The sequence below is a fragment of the Macaca mulatta genome, chromosome 15 (assembly GCF_049350105.2).
Source record: "Macaca mulatta isolate MMU2019108-1 chromosome 15, T2T-MMU8v2.0, whole genome shotgun sequence".
In the NCBI taxonomy this organism is placed as follows: Eukaryota; Metazoa; Chordata; class Mammalia; order Primates; family Cercopithecidae; genus Macaca; species Macaca mulatta.
Window position 1 is genome coordinate 115,213,911 of NC_133420.1, and position 19,062 is coordinate 115,232,972.

The 19,062-nt window shown below is 42.6% G+C and overlaps 1 protein-coding gene across 3 annotated transcripts in view; it reads right to left on the reverse strand.

The window, feature by feature from the left end:
• Positions 1-2,631: 2,631 nt before the first annotated feature.
• The window catches only part of SLC28A3 (solute carrier family 28 member 3), a 64,937-nt gene continuing 48,506 nt past the window's right edge, over positions 2,632-19,062 (reverse strand). For 2 of the 3 annotated variants that reach the window (XM_001106570.5, XM_077966283.1), the window contains 8 exons: positions 17,261-17,386; positions 15,135-15,265; positions 12,989-13,157; positions 12,388-12,585; positions 7,836-7,917; positions 6,999-7,097; positions 6,297-6,417; positions 2,632-5,142 (listed from right to left, as the gene is read on the reverse strand). In XM_001106570.5, coding sequence (XP_001106570.3) covers positions 5,016-5,142; positions 6,297-6,417; positions 6,999-7,097; positions 7,836-7,917; positions 12,388-12,585; positions 12,989-13,157; positions 15,135-15,265; positions 17,261-17,386 — 1,053 coding nt within the window. In that variant the 3' untranslated portion in view covers positions 2,632-5,015. Of the gene's footprint in view, positions 5,143-5,922; positions 6,190-6,296; positions 6,418-6,998; positions 7,098-7,835; positions 7,918-12,387; positions 12,586-12,988; positions 13,158-15,134; positions 15,266-17,260; positions 17,387-19,062 lie in introns of those variants that run through there. The other variant, XM_077966282.1, reaches the window with a different exon arrangement.

Genomic DNA, 19,062 nt, shown 5'->3' on the forward strand with positions numbered 1-19,062 from the left:
CTGATTTTGCTAAGAGGAACTGGGAAATGTGAAAGTGATTCAGGCATTGGGCTAGAAAGAAGATTCATCCACTCCATTTTGATATTATAACTTACTGTATTGTTTATCATATAGAGAGGAAAATTCACAGGGACATCAAAATATTAACTGTGACCGACTATAGGAAATGAGATTAAGATGAGAGGAAGATTTTCAGTCTCTCAGTTTGCAATGTTTACGACAAGTATGCATTTTTAATGAGATTCTATAAGTTAGACAGTCAACTGTTCTTGCTTGTGTGAAGGTTAGCTATTTTGTAGTCCTCATTCATTCACTCATTCGTTTGTTAAACAAATATTTACTGAATGTCTACTGAATGCCAGGTACTAGGTACTGAAGAGACATAAGAACTAGTATTCTAGAGGTTAGACATATGGACAAATCATCATGGAATGAGATAGGCACCCTGCAGTTGTAAGGATTTAGTTTAGACCAAGGAATACTGCCCCAACTCTGTTCTTGTCCATAGTGATCTGTGGGTTTGCCAGTTCTGCATGACCAGAAGGTGGAAGGAGAGATGAAGCATTTCTGAATGACCTAAGGTTTTCCTATCCTCTTATTTTATGAATATTATTGGAAGTATGGCCAGTACTTGGAAGAGGTAGGCTTTAATTCTTACATGTTAATATGGCTTGTAAGACTTCAGTTTTTTCCTAATTCTAGTTTCTCATGGCAAAGTTGTTGGTTGTCAGTGGCCAGAGGACTAAATTTAAAGGTTGTCATTTGAGTACTTTTCTCTGTTCTGTGGCTATAGGCTATCTTCCTAATACCAGCCACTGTCCTTCCATTTTGCAAAATGCATAATGGTTAGGAAGGGCTAACTTGATGTAGGTTCACTGTTTAATCTCCAGAGTTTCCTGGAATGAAAATGCAAAGTAGCCCACTAATAACCAGGTTGAAACTACTCATTCTATAACCAATGGGCAGTCACATTGCCTTTGTGATATAAAGGAAAATATCATTGTTATAACAAGGTTGTGTAGTTTTTAGTGCCAGAAAAAGAAAAGTCTATGCTTTTCTTCCTGCTTGAGCTTAAAACAAAATTAAGTAACAGGCTGTAAAGAGCAGCCTTTCTTAGGACCATATGGTTCATTAGCACCACATGGTGTACCTGTACCAGAGACAGTTATTGAGTCCTGCGCTCCTGCCTGTTTAGAATGTGAATGATTGGCTCCCCTTGCCCCACTCCAGTACAGTCAGGGCAGCTTAATCCTTCCTGGCACACTGTGTCCTTGTTGGCTTATAATACCTTCTTTATAAGCGTACTTGATTTTTGGAATTGTTCTGTAACTGGAAATCAGTCTCATTGGACAAGTGCACGTCTTAAGCTCTTCGCAGTGCCCTACCAGCCTAATTAAACTACAGAAATATGAAAGTAATCAAGTGGGAACATTTGCAAAATGAATGCCTGTTAGTAATCTGCATAGTTACAGAGACTGTCACTTAGACCTAACTGCTGGGATATGTTGACTTTACCAATGGGGAGAAAAAAAAATCAATGTTCCATATCCCATGACTCCAATCTATTTTTGGCTGAGACCCAAAGGCCTCTCCAGGGTCAGAAAATTTGTTTATAACCAGTTTCTGGATTGCGAAGAGAAATATCATTTCTGCCCCCTCCCCTTTTTTGCAAACCAATAGAGAACAACATGGAGAATAAGCAGCAGTAAAGTAAACTTCCATCTTCATTGAAACGAGAAAACACTGATATCTGGAACCATAATACTGTATACAAAAGGGGCTTTCAGGTTAGGGAAGATTACCAGTGGGAAGACACACAGGAGGCTAGGGGCTTTGGAGTTCATGGGTGGACTGGATAAAGTAGGAAGTTCTCCCAAGGAGATGTTGCAGCCCTGGCTTGAAGCAAGGTCGGGGAGCACAGACCAAGAGCAACAATCTGTCAGCAGTGAGTGGGCTCGAACAGCTGAAAAACGTAGGCACGCCGTCTTTGCCTACTATACGTATGTGGGTGAAGGAGAAACTGGGGAAAACAAGCAGCCTTCCACTTCTATGTCTGCTAAAGGGAAACAAAAGCATCACCATGTACCGGCCGGGCGCGGGGGCTCACGCCTGTAATCCCAGCACTTTGGGAGGCGGAGGAGGGCGGATCACGAGGTCAGAAGATAGAGACCATCCTAGATAACACGGTGAAACCCCGTCTCTATTAAAAATACAAAAAATTAGCCTGGCGCGGTGGCGGGCGCCTGTAGTCCCAGTTACTCGGGAGGCTGAGGCAGGAGAATGGCGTGAATCTGGGAGGCGGAGCTTGCAGTGAGCCGAGATCGTGCCACTGCACTCCAGCCTGGGCGACAGAGCGAGACTCCGTCTCAAAAAAAGAAAAAAAAATCACCATGCACCAAAAACCTCCATTAGGTTGTTTCACTGGGAGAAGGGCCACCTATAACTTTCACAGGGTATTGGTGAGGTTTCTGGAGGCAATAAGCTCAAGAGGCTTAAAACAAGCTCAAGAGGCTTAACCAGCTCATTTTGCTGGTCCTTGGCCTTTACTATCCTCCATAATATAGCTCAGGAATAATACCCACTTTCTCAGTTCAAGGATGCACAGTATTAATAAGGAATCAGCGTAGGACCTGTGCGAACATATTGCATTTATAAAGGAATGTCACACATATACACAGAGGTAGATGAAAAAACACATCAGAAAGGTCACATCAAAGCAGGTAAAAATTAAGATATTTCTCCAAAAACTAATCTGACATCTTATAATACCAGAAATATACACACACTTCAAATCTAGGAAATCATCCTATGAAACTGCTCTGACCAATATGGTAGCCACTAATACTTGAAATATGGAGTAATCGAGTAACAAAATTTTAAATTTTAAACTGCTAGTCATTTCAGTTATTGGAAAACTTTTAAGCACATTTAAACCAACATGGGTATGTAAATTTACTTTGCAAATTTAGATATTGTGAAATCTAAACATGGATTAAGTATTATCAGTAAAACTTTAGTGTCTCAACTGAGATATACAAACCAGACTGAGACTTAGTTTGATAAGAATGAAAAATATCTCACTGAAATAATATCTCCAATGTATTGGGTTAAATATATTAAAATTAATTTTACCTGTTGTTTAGTGTGGCTACGAGATCTTAAATTACATGTAACTTGCATATGTCTATCAGACACCATTGCTATAGAAAAAAAAGCACCAGCATGCAAAGTAAATGTACATGCACTGTCCAGAGTAGGAAAAAGAGAACCCCCAAACTGTAAACAAAGTAAACGCATGTCCACAGAGGAATGGTATAATACATATACATAACATTCTGTAGGGTATGATCAACTAGGACACCAAACATTGAGAATGGGGGGAAAACATGCAAATATATTTTCCTAAAATTAAGTCTGAAGACTGCAAGGGCACATTGAACTCCAAGGAAAATTGATACAAATAATGATAAATATTTTAGTATATCACACTTCAGGGATAAACAGTCCTCTGGACATTTAGGCTCCTCCTTCACCACCACAAAAAACAAAACACACAAAAAACCACAACTATTTACACATAGATTTTTCTTTTAAGTTACTCTTGTACACAAACAGAAGGAAAAATAGAAACAAAATAAATTACTTAAGGTATTTCAAAACCTTTTTCACATTCAGTGTCTGTTTCTTGACTTGGTAATTGACGTTTGTGTTTTCTCACAGCATGTGGTCTTTATGCTATTAAGAGCAGTGGTGATGGGCATTTCATTAAAGAGCACACCACCGTTGTCTCTGGAATTTTCTTCTTAGACACTGACACCCATTCTTCAAGTTTGATACTGATGCCTTCCTGGTCAGTGAAATTATCAACGCAAGGTTTTCAGAGCTCAACCAGGACTTTTTTTCCTCAACTGCTTCTTACACGGCTTTTGACTGAAGAGTAACTGCTTTGTCACCAGGAATACATTACCAAATGTGCACATGAATAGGCCTACCATTATGGCCTACAACAGGATGGCTCCTTGAAGGGAGACAAGGATGTCATATACCCTTGTGGTGTATCATATTACTTCTGCAAAATATTCACTATCCCTCCCTATGACAGAATAATTTAACTGTGGTGACTGACATCGTGCCTGTCACAGGACTTGTCTTGGCTAATGGAATGTCATGGAAATAAAGGGTATCATTTCCTAGCGGAAGATGAAAGAGCCATCACGTGGTTCCCACCTTTCTTTTCCCTCTTAAGACCAAAATGCCCCCGCTTAGAGGCTGCTCCTTTAGACTGGGTCCTGAAGCAATATGCATTACAACCAACATGGATCGTTACAAACATGTGAGTGAAAAATAAATCTGTAAGCCACTGAGGTTTTTAGGGTTGTTTGCTAGTGCAGCATAACTTATGCTTAAACTGACTGATAGAACTCTTAAGCAGAATGGATTTAAACCCTGGTTTTGGTATGGTCCACGTGTTCTCCTCAAGGACTCTTGATTTCTGCAGGACTTCCTGAGGGTAGTCAATGAGTTGGTGATTGATGACTAGTTTCCCCTTATGTGAGATTCAAGTTCAGGCTATTTCAGGTAAGCCAAGGTGTATGCAGAGTGACCTCATCTGAGATGTGCTTAAACTGAGTCACCCTGAACTACTTAGTGGACACTAAGTGGGTGTGGGTGAGTCAGAGCCCAGTTGTTGGGAGCTGCCATTTATAGCTGTATTCTGGTGAAATGCCTTGGAAACATTAAAGTCAGAAAATACCTTTGAGACTGGAAACTACACCACCTCACTTTGGGACATCACAGAAGTTCTCCGTGGGAAAGGGGCTGGTGGGGAGGGGAGGGGAGGAGGAAGATGTTGTAGCTCTGAAGGTCCACTCTTGTTTTTCTTCATTTCTTGCCATTAAAGCTGATTCCATGATGGAAGTATCAATCTGTGGGCAGTAGTTTTTTTTTTTTTTTTCTTTCCAAAGTAGAAAATTCAGCATCCGTACTTAAGAGTTCCACTGGAGAAGTGGCTGACCTCAAAATATATTAGGGATCCAACTGCAGTTAAATGTTGATGGATTCAACAATGTGCAGCAGCCCTTCAAAGAATACAGGCTGTGGTTTCCTCCTGGGAAGACTTCACCAGGACCCTTGGCAACAGTGCTGGTAGAAAGTGGAAACAAACAGTTAGATGAGCCATAGATGGCAGAAACAGTAGGTGAGCAGACAGTGACATTAAAAATAGTTCAGGGCAGGAAGCTGATTTTCTCGCCCACATTCTGGTTAGGGTGGATTAAAGGACAGAGGCACTGGGGAATTCATTTTGGCTCCTAAATTCTGGGTGTCCTCAAGAACTTTCCCTATTTCCTCCATAACAAGCAAAGATAGGATAGAATCAATCGTTATAAAACACTTGCACATTAAGGATGGCATCTTGGGTGGGAACATTGATTTTGCAAACAGAAACTGTACGGGGTAGGGGTGGCTGCCATGGGTCACTGGTGGTTTCTTGTTCACCATAGACGATCATCATGTTGTCTGGACAGTCTGGATCCCCTTGAAGGGGAGCCAGCAGAAGGCGGCAGTTAAGGGCATAAGCTTAGCAGGCAGATAGACCTGAATTTTGTATCTCACTTGTGCTTGTGCTAATTTTGCTGGAGTAGGCATAGCTTCCCTAAGCCTTAATTTTAAGGAATGCAAAAAAAAAAAAAAAAAAAAAAAAGAGAGAGAGAGAGATAGTTCCCAACGTACATAGTGGTTGCAAAGTTTAAGTGAGCTAATTCATACAAAGTGCCTAACACACAGCTGGGTGCATATTAAACGCTTGAGTAGCACTAGCTAGTGTTATAGTTGCTGGTCTTATCTGAGGAAAGTCAAAGTGAAAGGTGGTTGGAATCACTGCATAAGTTCTTACTTTTTTTTTTTTTTTGAGATGGAGTCTTGCTCTGTTGCCAGGTTGGAGTGCAGTGGCATGATCTGGGCCCACTGCAACCTCCGCCTCCCGGGTTCAAGCGATTCTCCTACCTCAGCCTCCCGAGTAGCTGGGACTACAGGCGCCCACCACCACGCCCGGCTAATTTTTTGTATGTTTAGTAGAGACGGGGTTTCACCATGTTGGCCAGGATGGTCTCGAACTCCAGACCTCGTGATCCGCCTGCCTCAGCCTCCCAAAGTGCTGGGATTACAGGCGTCAGCCACCGCGCCTGGCCACTTTTAAATAGAGTCATAAAGTTATAAAATTAAGTGGATGGGGTATTTAGGTCTGATTTGATTATTAATAATGGAGTATAAAGAAATTATAATCAAGAATACAATACCTGTTCAACAGACTTTGGCAACAAGATATCACCTTGGTTGTGTTTCCAGGGAAACTGGAGGTGAAGGCATTCTCTAAAACGTGATGGCAGTTGATGTCCACAGGAGTGCTGGAGAGTATGCCTAGAAGCAGAACAGAGTCCCATTTATTTTATTATTTGTTTATTTTTTAGTTTTATTTATGTATTTGTATATTTATTTATTTATTTTGAGACAGAGTCTTGCTCTTTTGCCCAGGCTAGAGTGCAGTGGCATGATCTCAACTCACTGCAACCTCCGCTTCCCGGGTTCAAGAGATTCAAGTGCTTCAGCCTCCCAAGTAGCTGTGATTACAGGTGCACGCCCAGCTGTTTTTTGTATTTTTAGTAGAGAGGCGGTTTCACCATGTTGGTCAGGCTGGACTCAAACTCCTGACATCAGGTGACCCACCCACCTTGGTCTCCCAATGTGCTGGGATTACAGGTGCGAGCCACTGCACCTGGCCCCATTTATTTTATTAATTAAGGAAGTCACTGAACCCTCATTCTGTTCTTAGCTTCTCCACCACACCGCACACCTTTAACTTTACAATATGCCGAAGAGCAGCTCTGACTCTCAGCTTTCCGTGGCGGTGTGTGCTGCACGTGCAAGCTGGAGGCACTGCCTGTCCTGAAAGCTGCCATTCATCCTGTGGGCACCAGGACACAAAGGACAGAGTGTAGTACCTGCGATGCAGGCTGTCATGAAGCAGGCCACGGTCCCCGCGATCAGAGCTCTCACTGCTCCCGAGGCGATGTCACGCTTTCTGGAAGGGGCCATGGATGCTGGGAAACATGGAAGGAGGGATGTGAGATCAATGTTGAAGTATTGATTAAAACCCTTAGCCTCTGAACATTGTTCTGGGGCTGGGCTCAGGTCAGCTGGCTTTTTTTTTTTTTTCTTTAACTTAACTGGGAAATTCAAGATTCAAGAACCTCGTAATAAACTCCACATACAGAGAAATTCTCTGCTGTGGGAAGAAGGGAAGAGGCTTGTTTGCCAAAAGGCTCAAAGGCTTTCATTCTCCACAGAAGAAACACCTCCTATGTTTCATCCAAAGGGCTGTTCATTGAGGGCATGGCAAGGCAAATGAGTGGCAGGAGGGATGACTAAGGAGATGATGTGTAACTCAACTGTCACCATCTACTTCTATGCCCATGGCAGACACCACTAAGAAATCACAGCCTTCTCCCACTGGACTTCCGATGGCTCTCAGAATCCTTCTCCAGGTGCCCATCATAAATATATTGGCGTCGGCATGCAAGGTGAAGCCTACAGGTCACCCCTGGGCTGGGAGAAGCACCTGTATGTTTGAGAAAATTCTTCCTGAGGTCAGCTTGGATGTGCATGGGAAAACTATATTGCAGAGTAGAGATTAAAAAAAAAAAAAGGACCCCAGAGGACTCATGATTGTTGAAAAGGCCCTTTTCTTCTCCTGACATGAATAACATTACAGAGCAAAATGGAGATCCAAGTATGTCTATGTCACATCTGTGTTGTTGAAGAATGTTCTTTTCACTTACTGAGTCCGCCGATCACAATTCCTAGGGACCCGATATTGGCAAAACCACAGAGAGCGTAAGTGGCGATTGTCTCAGAACGAATCTGTAAGCAAGCATAAACACATATGTATACACAGTCTGATCTGGCTTAATAAATCTGACATCCGACTGGGCTTCATTTTGACCATAAATTCAATATTGACAAATAAATGCACAGTCCATGGTATCAAATGCCCATTACTTCCTAGACCCCTTTTACCATCTCCACTTGAATTTTGTGGGAAAATGGAAGGGGACTGTGTGGACTCAGTGACTCTCTACAAAAGGCTTACAATTGGTAGCCTTGGCTTCTACAAATGCTGCTTTCTGGTCAATAATGCCTTCTAATATTCCATATGACCTGGCCATCTGCTACAGTGTGCCAGGGTCAGGACTAGTAGCTGGAGATACAAAATTGGTCCCAGAAAATATTCACATTACATTTACTTGACAAAGGACGTGTTCAGACTATATAAAGAACTGTTAACTCAATAAGATGATAAACAGCCAAGGAAAAATGAATAGAGATTTGGATACTTCACAAAAGCTCTGCAAATAACCAAAAAGTACATGAAAAGATGTTCAACATCATTGATCACCGGGGAAATGCAAAATAAAGCCACAATGAGATACTACTATACTTCCACTAAAGTAAAAAAACTGACAATACAAAGTGTTGACAAGGATATGAAGTGACTAGATCTCTTAGATATTGCTGGTGGGAATGTAAAATGACACAGTCTGTTTGTGAAACAGTATGGAAGTTTCTTCTTAACATGCGCTGCCTGAATGACCCAGCAATTTTTCTAGGAGAAACAAAAACACTCACCACAAAAAGATTGTACATAAATACTTATGGCAGCTTTATTAAATAGCCTCATGCTGGCAACAACTTTAATGTCATTCAGTAGGCAAATGGATAAACAATTGTGGATACCCATAAAATGAAATGCTGCTTTGCAATAAAAAGGAAATACATCCAACAACATGAAAGCTAAGTGAGCACATGTATATGAAATTCAGGGCCGGGTGCAGTGGCTCACGCCTGTAATCCCAGCACTTTGGGAGGTTGATGTGGGTAGATCATTTGAGGTCAGGAGTTCAAGACCATCCTGGCCAACATGGTGAAACTCTGCCTCTACTAAAAATAAATAAATAAATAAATAAATAAATAAATAAATAAATAAATAAGCCAGGCATGATGGTGTGTGCCTGTAATCCCAGCTACTTGGGAGGCTGAGCCAGGAGAATTGCTTGAACCCAGGAGGCAGAGGTTGCAGTGAGCTGAGATTGCACCATTGCACTATAGCCTGGGTGACAGAGTGAGACTCCATCTCAATAACAATAATAATAATAATAAATCCTAGAATAAGCAAAAATAATTTACAGTGAAAGAATGGATATTGGTTGCCTGGGACTAGGTCTTTGGGTGGGGATGGGAGTGGAGTTGTTGACTACAAATGGCCATGAGGAAAACTTTTTTTTTAAAGGTGTGATAGAGATACTCTGTATGTTGAATATGGTTGTGGTTACATAGGTGACATCAAAACTGAGTCCTTAATTTGGTATTTAAGTTATAATTCAGTGGAAAGGATATAATTTAAAAATAATTATGTTAATCAAAAGGAAATTTTTAGCTATCACAGGAGCTTCCTGATAGTCGGGCCATGGTGTGTGTACTGCAGCTCTGACCACTCCTTGGGAATGTCAGGACGCCCAGCTGGAAGTAGGAGAAGGAACATCCTTTTCACGGGGCAGTCAGAGGATGGAAGATGAATTCATGAAAGCATGGGTGTGGCCCTGTGACTCAAGAGATACTGCTTAGGCCAATTTTTTCTCAGTTTGAGGACTGATTCAAACTGAGGCTCAGAAGATCCCATCTACTCTATTGTTCCCCAGAGGCATACCCAGTCTGACAAAGGTACCCACGTGACTAAAGCAATAATTTTCCAATATCCTCAAAACTCTATGATTTTGTTCAAAGAATAAACCGAGCAATTCTACACTCATTCAAGACTCAAGTGGCCATGGTAAGATTTTTGTTGATTCCAAGGCCCCTCTTCTCTCTCATGGTTTCTGAGAACTCTCCTTTGTTGATATTTTCCATCAGCGTGCATATAGCCAGCAGGAAAAAAAAACATTTCAAGTAGGTATGCAGTCCACCGTTCCTGGAAAAGCTGTCCTTGTTCCCCACTTTTTTCTAGTGCTTTTCATTTAGTTCAGCTGGCTTCAAAACCAGGCATGCTTATTAAGAGATTGTGGGGAGAAAGATAAGGGGCTTGAAACTCCTCTTTCCCCTTTCCTGGGATAAGTGGGAAGGGGACACACAGATGTGGCCACGATGGGTTTTAGAAAAGGAAAAGGAGGCTGGGATAATTCCACGCTGACTTTGCCCACAAATGTGCAAGATGATGTGATGAAAAGAGATGCACCGTACTAGGAAAATATTAATAACACACCTTACAGCTCTCCTTGTGTCTGCACAGGATGCCATACATACAGGATGGTCATTATAGCACTATCTCTGATAGTGAAAAAACAGATAACTGCTTATCAGAATGGGACTAGTTAAGATGAATTATGGTGTGCAATACAATAGAATACTATGTCACAGGCGCTGATATGGAAAGGTACCTGAGACACGTTATTAAGTGCAAAGGACAAGGTTAAAAACAGTGAGTATATGTTACAGGGAGAAGAGCTCCAGAGAAAGAAGAAGGTTGCCTTACTTTTTCCTTTATCTTTTTTTGGACCTTTTGAATTTTATACTACGGTATGTGTTACATGTAAACAAATGAATAAAAACAGACATAGTATTGTCTTTAGGAAGGAGAAAGTGATGGAATAAAGGGCTCATCCTGGGGCATGGGGGTAGTATTCCTCTTATCTCAGATGGAGGTCAGCATGGGCATAATTCAGTGGATATCACTGGTGTTTTGCCTCACGGACCCACATAATACGTTCTGTTCTGTGGCACCTCTTCGAGGAGACTGTTGGGATGCCCTCCTCCACTTCTAGGTTGTGAGCAAAAATTGCTGAAACTCATCTGCATTTTGTTGATTGCAAATCAGAAATTTGGAGAAGCAAAATGCCTTTCCCATCGTGACTCAACAATAGCGGAGGCCACTGAGCTCCTCTTTCCAAATGTTCTCTCTGTGCCTGCCTTTGGTTGGGCTCACCCCTAAACTCAATCAGCTCTACTGTTCTGTCACTACCCTCGTAATAACCTTTCCACACAACTGCTTCGTGCTGCCAGAACACAGAGCCCGGCCTGCTCATTAACAAAACGATTCTTTCCTGGCAACTGGCAACTGGGGATAGAAAACATTTCACTTAATTTAGCCTATTGTTTACTTTTGGCAGGGAAACAAACTGGTTTTGGTGGCATCTAAACAATGAGAATAATTGGCCAAGCTTTACTGGGAGGTTAGTTGAAGAATGAACATGCGAGAACAGGGAAATCTGCAGAGCCCCCACTCATGTCAGAGGTGTGGGTCAAAATGCCCTAGCTGTAAAATATAAATCAGTGCTCCCCCCGGAGTGGGCTTTTACATTGGTGTGCTATGTGGGAGTCAATCTGCAGGCTTGTTCTTTGGGAGGCCGGGAAGGATGGTAGTGTTGTTTGTGGGTGAGCAGACTCAGAACCTTAGGCAGGCTACTTTTCCTCCCCTTTCGTTTTTAAACCAAGTACATGCCTGGAACATTAATTCCAAATGGATTGTTTCAATGAGTACTAGGGATGCTCAGGAATGTTAACCATTTCCTTAAGAGTTTCCATGAGTGACAATTCTGTTGTCCGGGGGAGAAAGTTGCAAACTCAACTACAAACATGACCTCACCTGAGTTCCTCATCCCACCAAAGCCCAGACAGATGTGAATGTCTCCTTGCAGGCTACTGACCTGAAGTCCTGATGTAATTATGGTGCTTGTCTCAAGGCTTTCAGATCACAGACTGAGTCTTTTCTCTCCCTGATCCACGTGGAGAGCAGTAATGATGCTACACTCTCTCTCAAGGATGTCCAAGCATGATGTTACTTTTAGACGGTTTCTCAGAGCTCACAGAATCCCTTAAGTTCAAAGGGAGAGGTCTTTATGATCACTAGACTGTCAGCCACTAGACTATGAGGGCAGGGGCCCCATGACTTGCTGAATGCTATGGCCTCAGTACTCAGCACATTGCACATAAAACATTTTTTATGTTTTATTCAACAAATTTTGGTTGATTGATTGCAGTCCCAGCTCATGTGACTCTGGGTCTGTGTCCACAGTCCTCAAAAGTAAATGATCACAATGGCAATGATTAGCTATGTCTACACACTCATACACATACACTCTCTCTGATTAATTCAACATAACTGAAAATTAGGAAGTTCTATGTACGTTATGAGCTCCATGAGCCATAGATTTTAGGTTGTTTTTCCCTCTGATCTATCCCAGGTGCCTGGCATAGTGCTTGACGCACAGAGTCATAAGTAATAGATGAATGCAGGTATGTGATGAAGAAATGTACCGAGAAATTAAAATAGTTACTCACTGATATATATTGCTGCACACCATTCACAAATTTGGGTCCACCTTCTTTCCTCAAGTGGATCCATTTTGAGAGGTGCTCGTAAGCCACAAATTCATTGAAGAAGGTCTTATAACCTATGAGTCTGGCAACCATAAAGCTGTCCTGCCATTCCACTCCCATTATGAAGGAAAAGGGCATGAAGATGTAGGAGCAGATTAGCTACAGAAACCAAAAGTAGACACTTGATTAGAACAGTGATTTGCTTTCAGTTCTGCCTCCTCGGTGATAACACTGTTCCTGATCCCTGTGTCTCCTTTAGGCACAGAAATTCCTTCTTCCCTTGCCCATCTTTACCCATCAGAAATCAGAACTAGAAATCGGTCATTTGAAGTAAGCTGGATTCTTGGGGAAGGGGCCAGGAGAGACTGACGGTCGTTGCGGGGAAGGAGGGTGATAGGAGACAGAGAAAAGGTGGGTGGGAAGTTGGGAGATGCATGAGAAGCTTTTATAGCATGGAAGAGTCCACTGAGGTTGTCAGGGTGGGCTGTTTACAAACCTATTTTATTTTTAAACAAAGATAGGCAGAAACAAAACAGAGGGCAGGGGTGTGATATGATTATACCTCAAAACTCAGCTGTGGGTAGTCAAACATATTTCCAAACCAGGACAAGGCTGAATTCATAAAAGACAGCAGGGCCAGGAAGGCAATCAAATTCACAGCAATGTTGGCCACCAGGGAGATGGAGGAGGAAGCTCCTTGTGTTGCAGCTTCTAGAAGATTCCCTGAATCGCTTTATCAAGAAATAGCAATTCTAGAATTACCAAAGGGTTGTTAGGGGATGGACACCATTGGTGCAGAAGTAGCACAATCAGAGCTTAGACAAGAGACAAACTATCAGGCCCCTGCCTTGCTCAAAGTACTCACCTGAATCCCATGACATCATGAAGTGGGCATATGGGTATTTAACCATGTTTGTTCTTGTTTTTAAAGAGATAGGGTCTTGTTCTGTTTCTCAGGCTGGAGTAAAGTGATGTGATCATAGCTCATTGGAGCCTCCAACTCCTAGGCTCAAGTGATCCTCCTTCCTCAGCCTCCCGAATAGCTGGGACTACAGGTGTGTGCCACCATGCTTGGCTAATTTTTTTTTTTTTTTAAGAGACGGGGTCATGCTACATGGCACGGGCTGGTCTTAAACTGCTGGGCTTAAGCGATCCTCTTACCTTAGCCTCCAGAGTCTGGGTAACTTACATTACTTTTAAAATTTGGGAACATTTATAATAAAAACTTGGAAAATGATAAAAATATTACAAGTTTAAAAATGATTTTTATTACAAGTAGCTGCCAGAGAATAGTTATAAAATATAAATGCTATAAAAACTAATGATTCAAAAACAACAATAAATCAATGATTCAAGGAAGGCTGTAAATGCATCACCTCATTTAGAGATGGAGTGCCACCATCACTTTGAATCCGCCTGTGTACTCTTCTTTGATCCCATCCTCCCCTCTAATCTCAGAGGTACCTGTCTTCCTAAAATTCACTCATCATCCCCTTTCTTTACCATTTTCCTACATGTCTGTATCCCTAAAAAATATATTGTGTGTCCGGGTACAGTGGCTCACACCCTATAATCCCAGCACTTTGGGAGGCCGATGCAGGTGGATTTCTTGAGCCCAGGAGTTTGAGACCAGTCTGGGCAACATGGCAAAATGCTGTCTCTACAAAAAGTACAAAAATTAGCTGGGTATGGTGGTGCATGCCTGTAGTCCCTGCTACTCAAGGGGCTGAGGTGGGAGGATCATTTGAGCTCAGCCTGGGTGACAGAGTGAGACCCTGTCAATAAAACAAAAAAACAAAAAAACCCAAAAACAACAACAACAAAAGAAACACACACAAAAACATTGTGCAAGTCTGCACACTGAGTAACTTTATAAGTGGAATTATGCTATATTCTTTGGCGGCTTGCTTTTTCACTCATGGTTGACTTTATCTACATACAAGTAAGGGTGAATTTCGGACACATGTTGGTTGCTGATGAATTCTGTTATTTAAGGAAATACTCTTGAACATCCTAAATTCCTTAGTCTTTTCCACTCTGTTTTTCTTTCTTTTTCACAGAGCAAAATAAAAGGAACCAGCTTTCTTATAAGAGGAACCTCCAGAAATGGTCATCCTATGACTGTCTAAACCAAGGCTCCATAAACACTCTGCTATATTTACAAAGAAATATCTTCACAACAAACAGATATGGAAATGTATTGACATTAGGTATTTAGAGAGGTTGATGTCAAGTATTAAACAAGATTTTGGCCAGGACCCGGCGCTTTGGGAGGCTGAGGCAGGAGGATCCCTTGAGCCCAGGAGCTGGAGATCAGCCTGGGCAACATAGTGAGACCCCTGTTTCTAAAAAACTTAAAAAATTGGCTGAGTGTGGTGGCACATTCCTGTAGTATCAGCTACTTAAGAGGCTGAGGTGGGAGGATAACTTGAGCCTGGGAGGTCGAGGCTGCAGTGAGCTGTGTTCATACCACTGCACTCCAGCTTGAGCGACAGAGCAAAACTTTAAAAAAAAGCCTTTTTTGAGCAAGTCTCAAAAAAAGGAAATAAAATAAGACTCTTTTTGGTGAAGTCTAAATAGTCTTTGGACTTACTTAAATATCGTAATTCACTGTGCTTTCCGGTTATCGAATTTTTGCTGTACATTGAATTTGGAGTCCCCCACCCCAGCTTGGGTAGTCATTAATTAGGTGAATGTGTCACACTTACCCACTTTCCATTTTCATGGCATTCTTGAGGGTTATTTTAGGTTTTTCTGTTTCAGGCCAAAAGAGTTTAGCAGCAGCCAATGACGCAGGTGCCGACATAACCGAGGCTGTTAACAAGTGGGAGGACGGAACCTGCAATTTCAGAAGAAAGAAGGCAAACCCAGGGTTAGCTTTTTTCTTGTGTTCAGAGGAAGGGTCCAAGAGCTCCGCAAGGGAAGAAACAGGGTAGGGGGTTGCTGCTATGACAGAAGACAATGTTTCTTTGGAGGTCTGGAAGAGCCACTCTAGCTCAGTGAGCCAAGTTGCGGGCATCGCCTTAAGAGGCTGAGGGATAAGGGAGACATTTGTGCTAACTGACCACATCCCTCGGGAGAAGCATAAAAATGAAATCTGATTGTTTCAGAAAAGAATTAATCCTATGTTGTGGAAACTTTCAAGGAAGATTCCTCAACTTCTCTGTTGCCCTTTTGAATGCTCAGACAGCCCCTAGAGAATGTATGTCATTACAATTTTTTTTTTTCTTTGAGATGGAGTCTTGCTCTATCATCCAGGCTGGAGTGCAGTGGTGCGATCTTGGCTCACTGCAACCTCCGCCTCCCCAGTCAAGTGATTCTCCTGCTTCAGCTTCTTGAGTAGCTGGGATTACAGGAGCCCACCACCACACCCAGCTAAGTTTTGTATTTTTTAGTAGAGATGGGGTTTTGCTATGTTGGCCAGGCTGGTCTTGAATTCCCAACCTCAGGTGATCCGCCCACCTTGTTCTCTCAAAGTGCTGGGATTACAGGCATGAGCCACCGCACCCAGCCTCATTACATCATTTTAGATAGGGGCTGGGGAGTGGAGAAGGGACTCGTGATTCACTTGCAGATGTGTATATTCTCCTCTCTCCATCTTCCTTTTGCTCTCCTGAGATCCTTGGTGCCTTTACACAATCTTCATTGATCTGGAGGCCCTTTAATTTGTACATGACTTCTGTTTCCTTTATCGCAGGTCGACTCGTTCCCCTTCCCGCCCCCGCTCACATGGTTTCTGGATTCTCTTCCACATATGTTCAGAATTCCAGGATCAGCACCTCCCTGCCTGTTCCTGTTCCCCCCAAAACATTTTTGAGGCAGCATTTCTGCAGTGGGGATGGCATTCCCCAGATGATCCACGCAAGCCGCTCATTCCACAGGTGTCCTTTGCTCCTTTCTTCTTGCCTCCTCCTACTAATTGGCACTCCAAGGCCTGGATGAAGGCCTAGAATGAAGCCCACTTACCTTGTAAGAAATCCTAGCCTCCTGAGTCACACAGTGACTGGGCTATATTACTCAGTTTCAATATCGGGGACTGTGCCTCTGTGTGGCTTGTAAACTCTATGGGTCGGGGTGCATGCACCAGTTATAACATTCCCTAGCCTTACACTACAGACTGCCAACTCTCAAACTTGGCTGTACATTAGAATCTGAGGAATTTTAAAAAAAATATTGATGCCTGGGTCTCATCCCAAGGAACTGTGGTTTAATTACTCAGATATGGACCTGGGCATTAGAGAATTAAAAGCTCCCAGGTGATTCTAATGTGCAGAAAAGTTTGAGAATCACTGCTCTAGACCAGGGGTCAGAAAAGTTTTTCTGTAAAGCTCCAGAAAATAATGTTGTTGGCTTTTTGGATCACAACGACTCAACTCTGTAGCACAGAAGCTGCCATAGACAAATGAATAAAAGTAGTTGCTTTCCAATAATTCATTTCCCAAAACAGGAGCAATTGGGATTCGGCCCACGGGCCGTAGTTTATTGACTCCCAGTCCAGATCACCTTGACTGAGGTAACAGTTTTTTTTTGTTTTTTTTTAACAGATTTAAATTTTCAACCAAAGCAACTTCATCATACGATTGCATTTTTCTATTTTTATTCTGCAGATAGAACTCACATTTAGACAGCAGGGATATGAAGCCCCAAAACTCCTTGGGGTCCATATGTTCAAACGCCAAAGCAACTGTGACCAACTTTTGCCATTTGGCAAAACAAAACAAAAAAACACTCTCTTGGCCTCCTTTTCCCACCAGCAATGGAAAAGAAAAAAAATAACAAGAGCAAAGAAAGAAGAGGTTGACGTTTTCATAAGTTTATTCCAAAATATTCTTACCCCAAAAGAAATGTATGCACCTAAGACGCTTCCAGCAATTGTAGAGAACCCGGCGGTCATGATGGCGTGGAGTTCAGACTTGGTGATGTAGGGTAAATATGGTCGGACCAGCAGTGGAGACTCCGTCTGGAGACAAAGAAGGGTGACCAGGTTGCTTTTTAAATCTGTGCGGGGGTGGGGCAAGGGGTGCCAATCTACTTATAATTTTATTCTTTAAAGCAGAGAGTTTCTAAGAGTGAACCCCAGACCAACTTCATAAGTGTCACCTGGAAACTCATTAGAAATGCAAATTATTTCGATTTACTAAATTAGAAACTCCAAGGGCGGGAGCTAGCAATCTGTATTTTCACAAGCTTTCCGGGTGATTCCAATGCATGCTCAAATTTGAGAACCCACACCATCGACCTGTGAGTTATTTGAACTCTAGATCAGTTTCCATATGTGGTCATGTGTAAATTTTGCAAAATTTGTGAGGCTAGACATAGAAAGCCTCCACCCAGCCTAGGAATGGATGCTGTGATGACTTGGTGCACTCCTCTAAGGGTCAACTGACTCTACCCAGTGGCCTGAACTTCTGGATGGGTGATTTCTAAGCCACTGTGGCTTCCAATCTTCCAACTTCACCTTGACAGACCCTAAACCTATTTCCTGATACCTCAGGGAAATAGAGACACAAGCATTAAAAACAAACAAACAAACAACCTCAGCAATAACAAGGACAGGTGCCTGCAGGCCCTTCTGTAATTGGGAGTCAGAGAGCCCTCTCTGATGGGTGGAAAGGAAGAAGCAGACGGACTATAGTTGGAAAGGCTTGAAACCCATTAAGGAGGACAGGCAGCCTGCGGCGTGGGGCTCTCCATAGATAATAGCTGTACTTTTAGCATATTAAGTATCAAATTGAACATCACAGAAGCTTGTGTCCAATTTTACAATTTTCTCCTCATTATCTCTAATTGTTCTATAAGATTGAATGTGTGGTGCCTCGATCTATCGACTAGGAACCCTGTGCATGAGCCCTCTTATCCTGCAGGTAGGAGCAATCAACTCAAGATGGTGCCCTAATTAGTCCTGGGAGATTTTATGACTGTAATTATAATTATTTCAACTCCTAGGGAAGGAATCGTGGGCCCCCACTCTAAAGACTATGCTCCAGGCTAGTAAGCATAGATTTTTTTTTTTTTTTTTTTGATACAGTTTTGCTCTTGTTGCCCAGGCTGGAGTGCAGTGGCATGATCTCTGCTCACTGCATACTGTACCTCCTGGGTTCAAGCGATTCTCCTGGCTCAGCCTCCTGAGTAGCTGGGATTACAGGCATGTGCCACCACGCCCAGCTAATTTTGGATTTTTAGTAGAGACAGGGTTTCTCCATGTTGGTCAGGCTGGTCTCGAACTCCCGACCTCAGGTGATCTGCCTGCCTTGGCCTCCCAAAGTGCTGGGATTACAGGCATGAGCCACTGCACTAGGCCGTAAGCATAGTCTTTAGAGTAGAGGCCCATGCTTCTTGTTGGCTTACCAACAAGAAGGTTCCGCCTGCCTGGAGCAGTTGTAAGCCTGGGATTTGGGGCTATGTGTTTTTCTGAGTGACTTGATTTTTGCTTCAAATTCAATTGCCTTGCCAGTGGTGCTGGCAAGCATTCACACCTGGTTTTCGTGGCGTGTGACTCCATTCTACCTGAAGCTGCATATCTGGAGTGATGAGGGACTTATTACAATTTCTTACTGATCCACCCCTTAGCAATGCTGCTATTTTGAGGGACACTCCTTGGCATTATAGTTATTTGCTTAAATGGGCTTCAGGCAA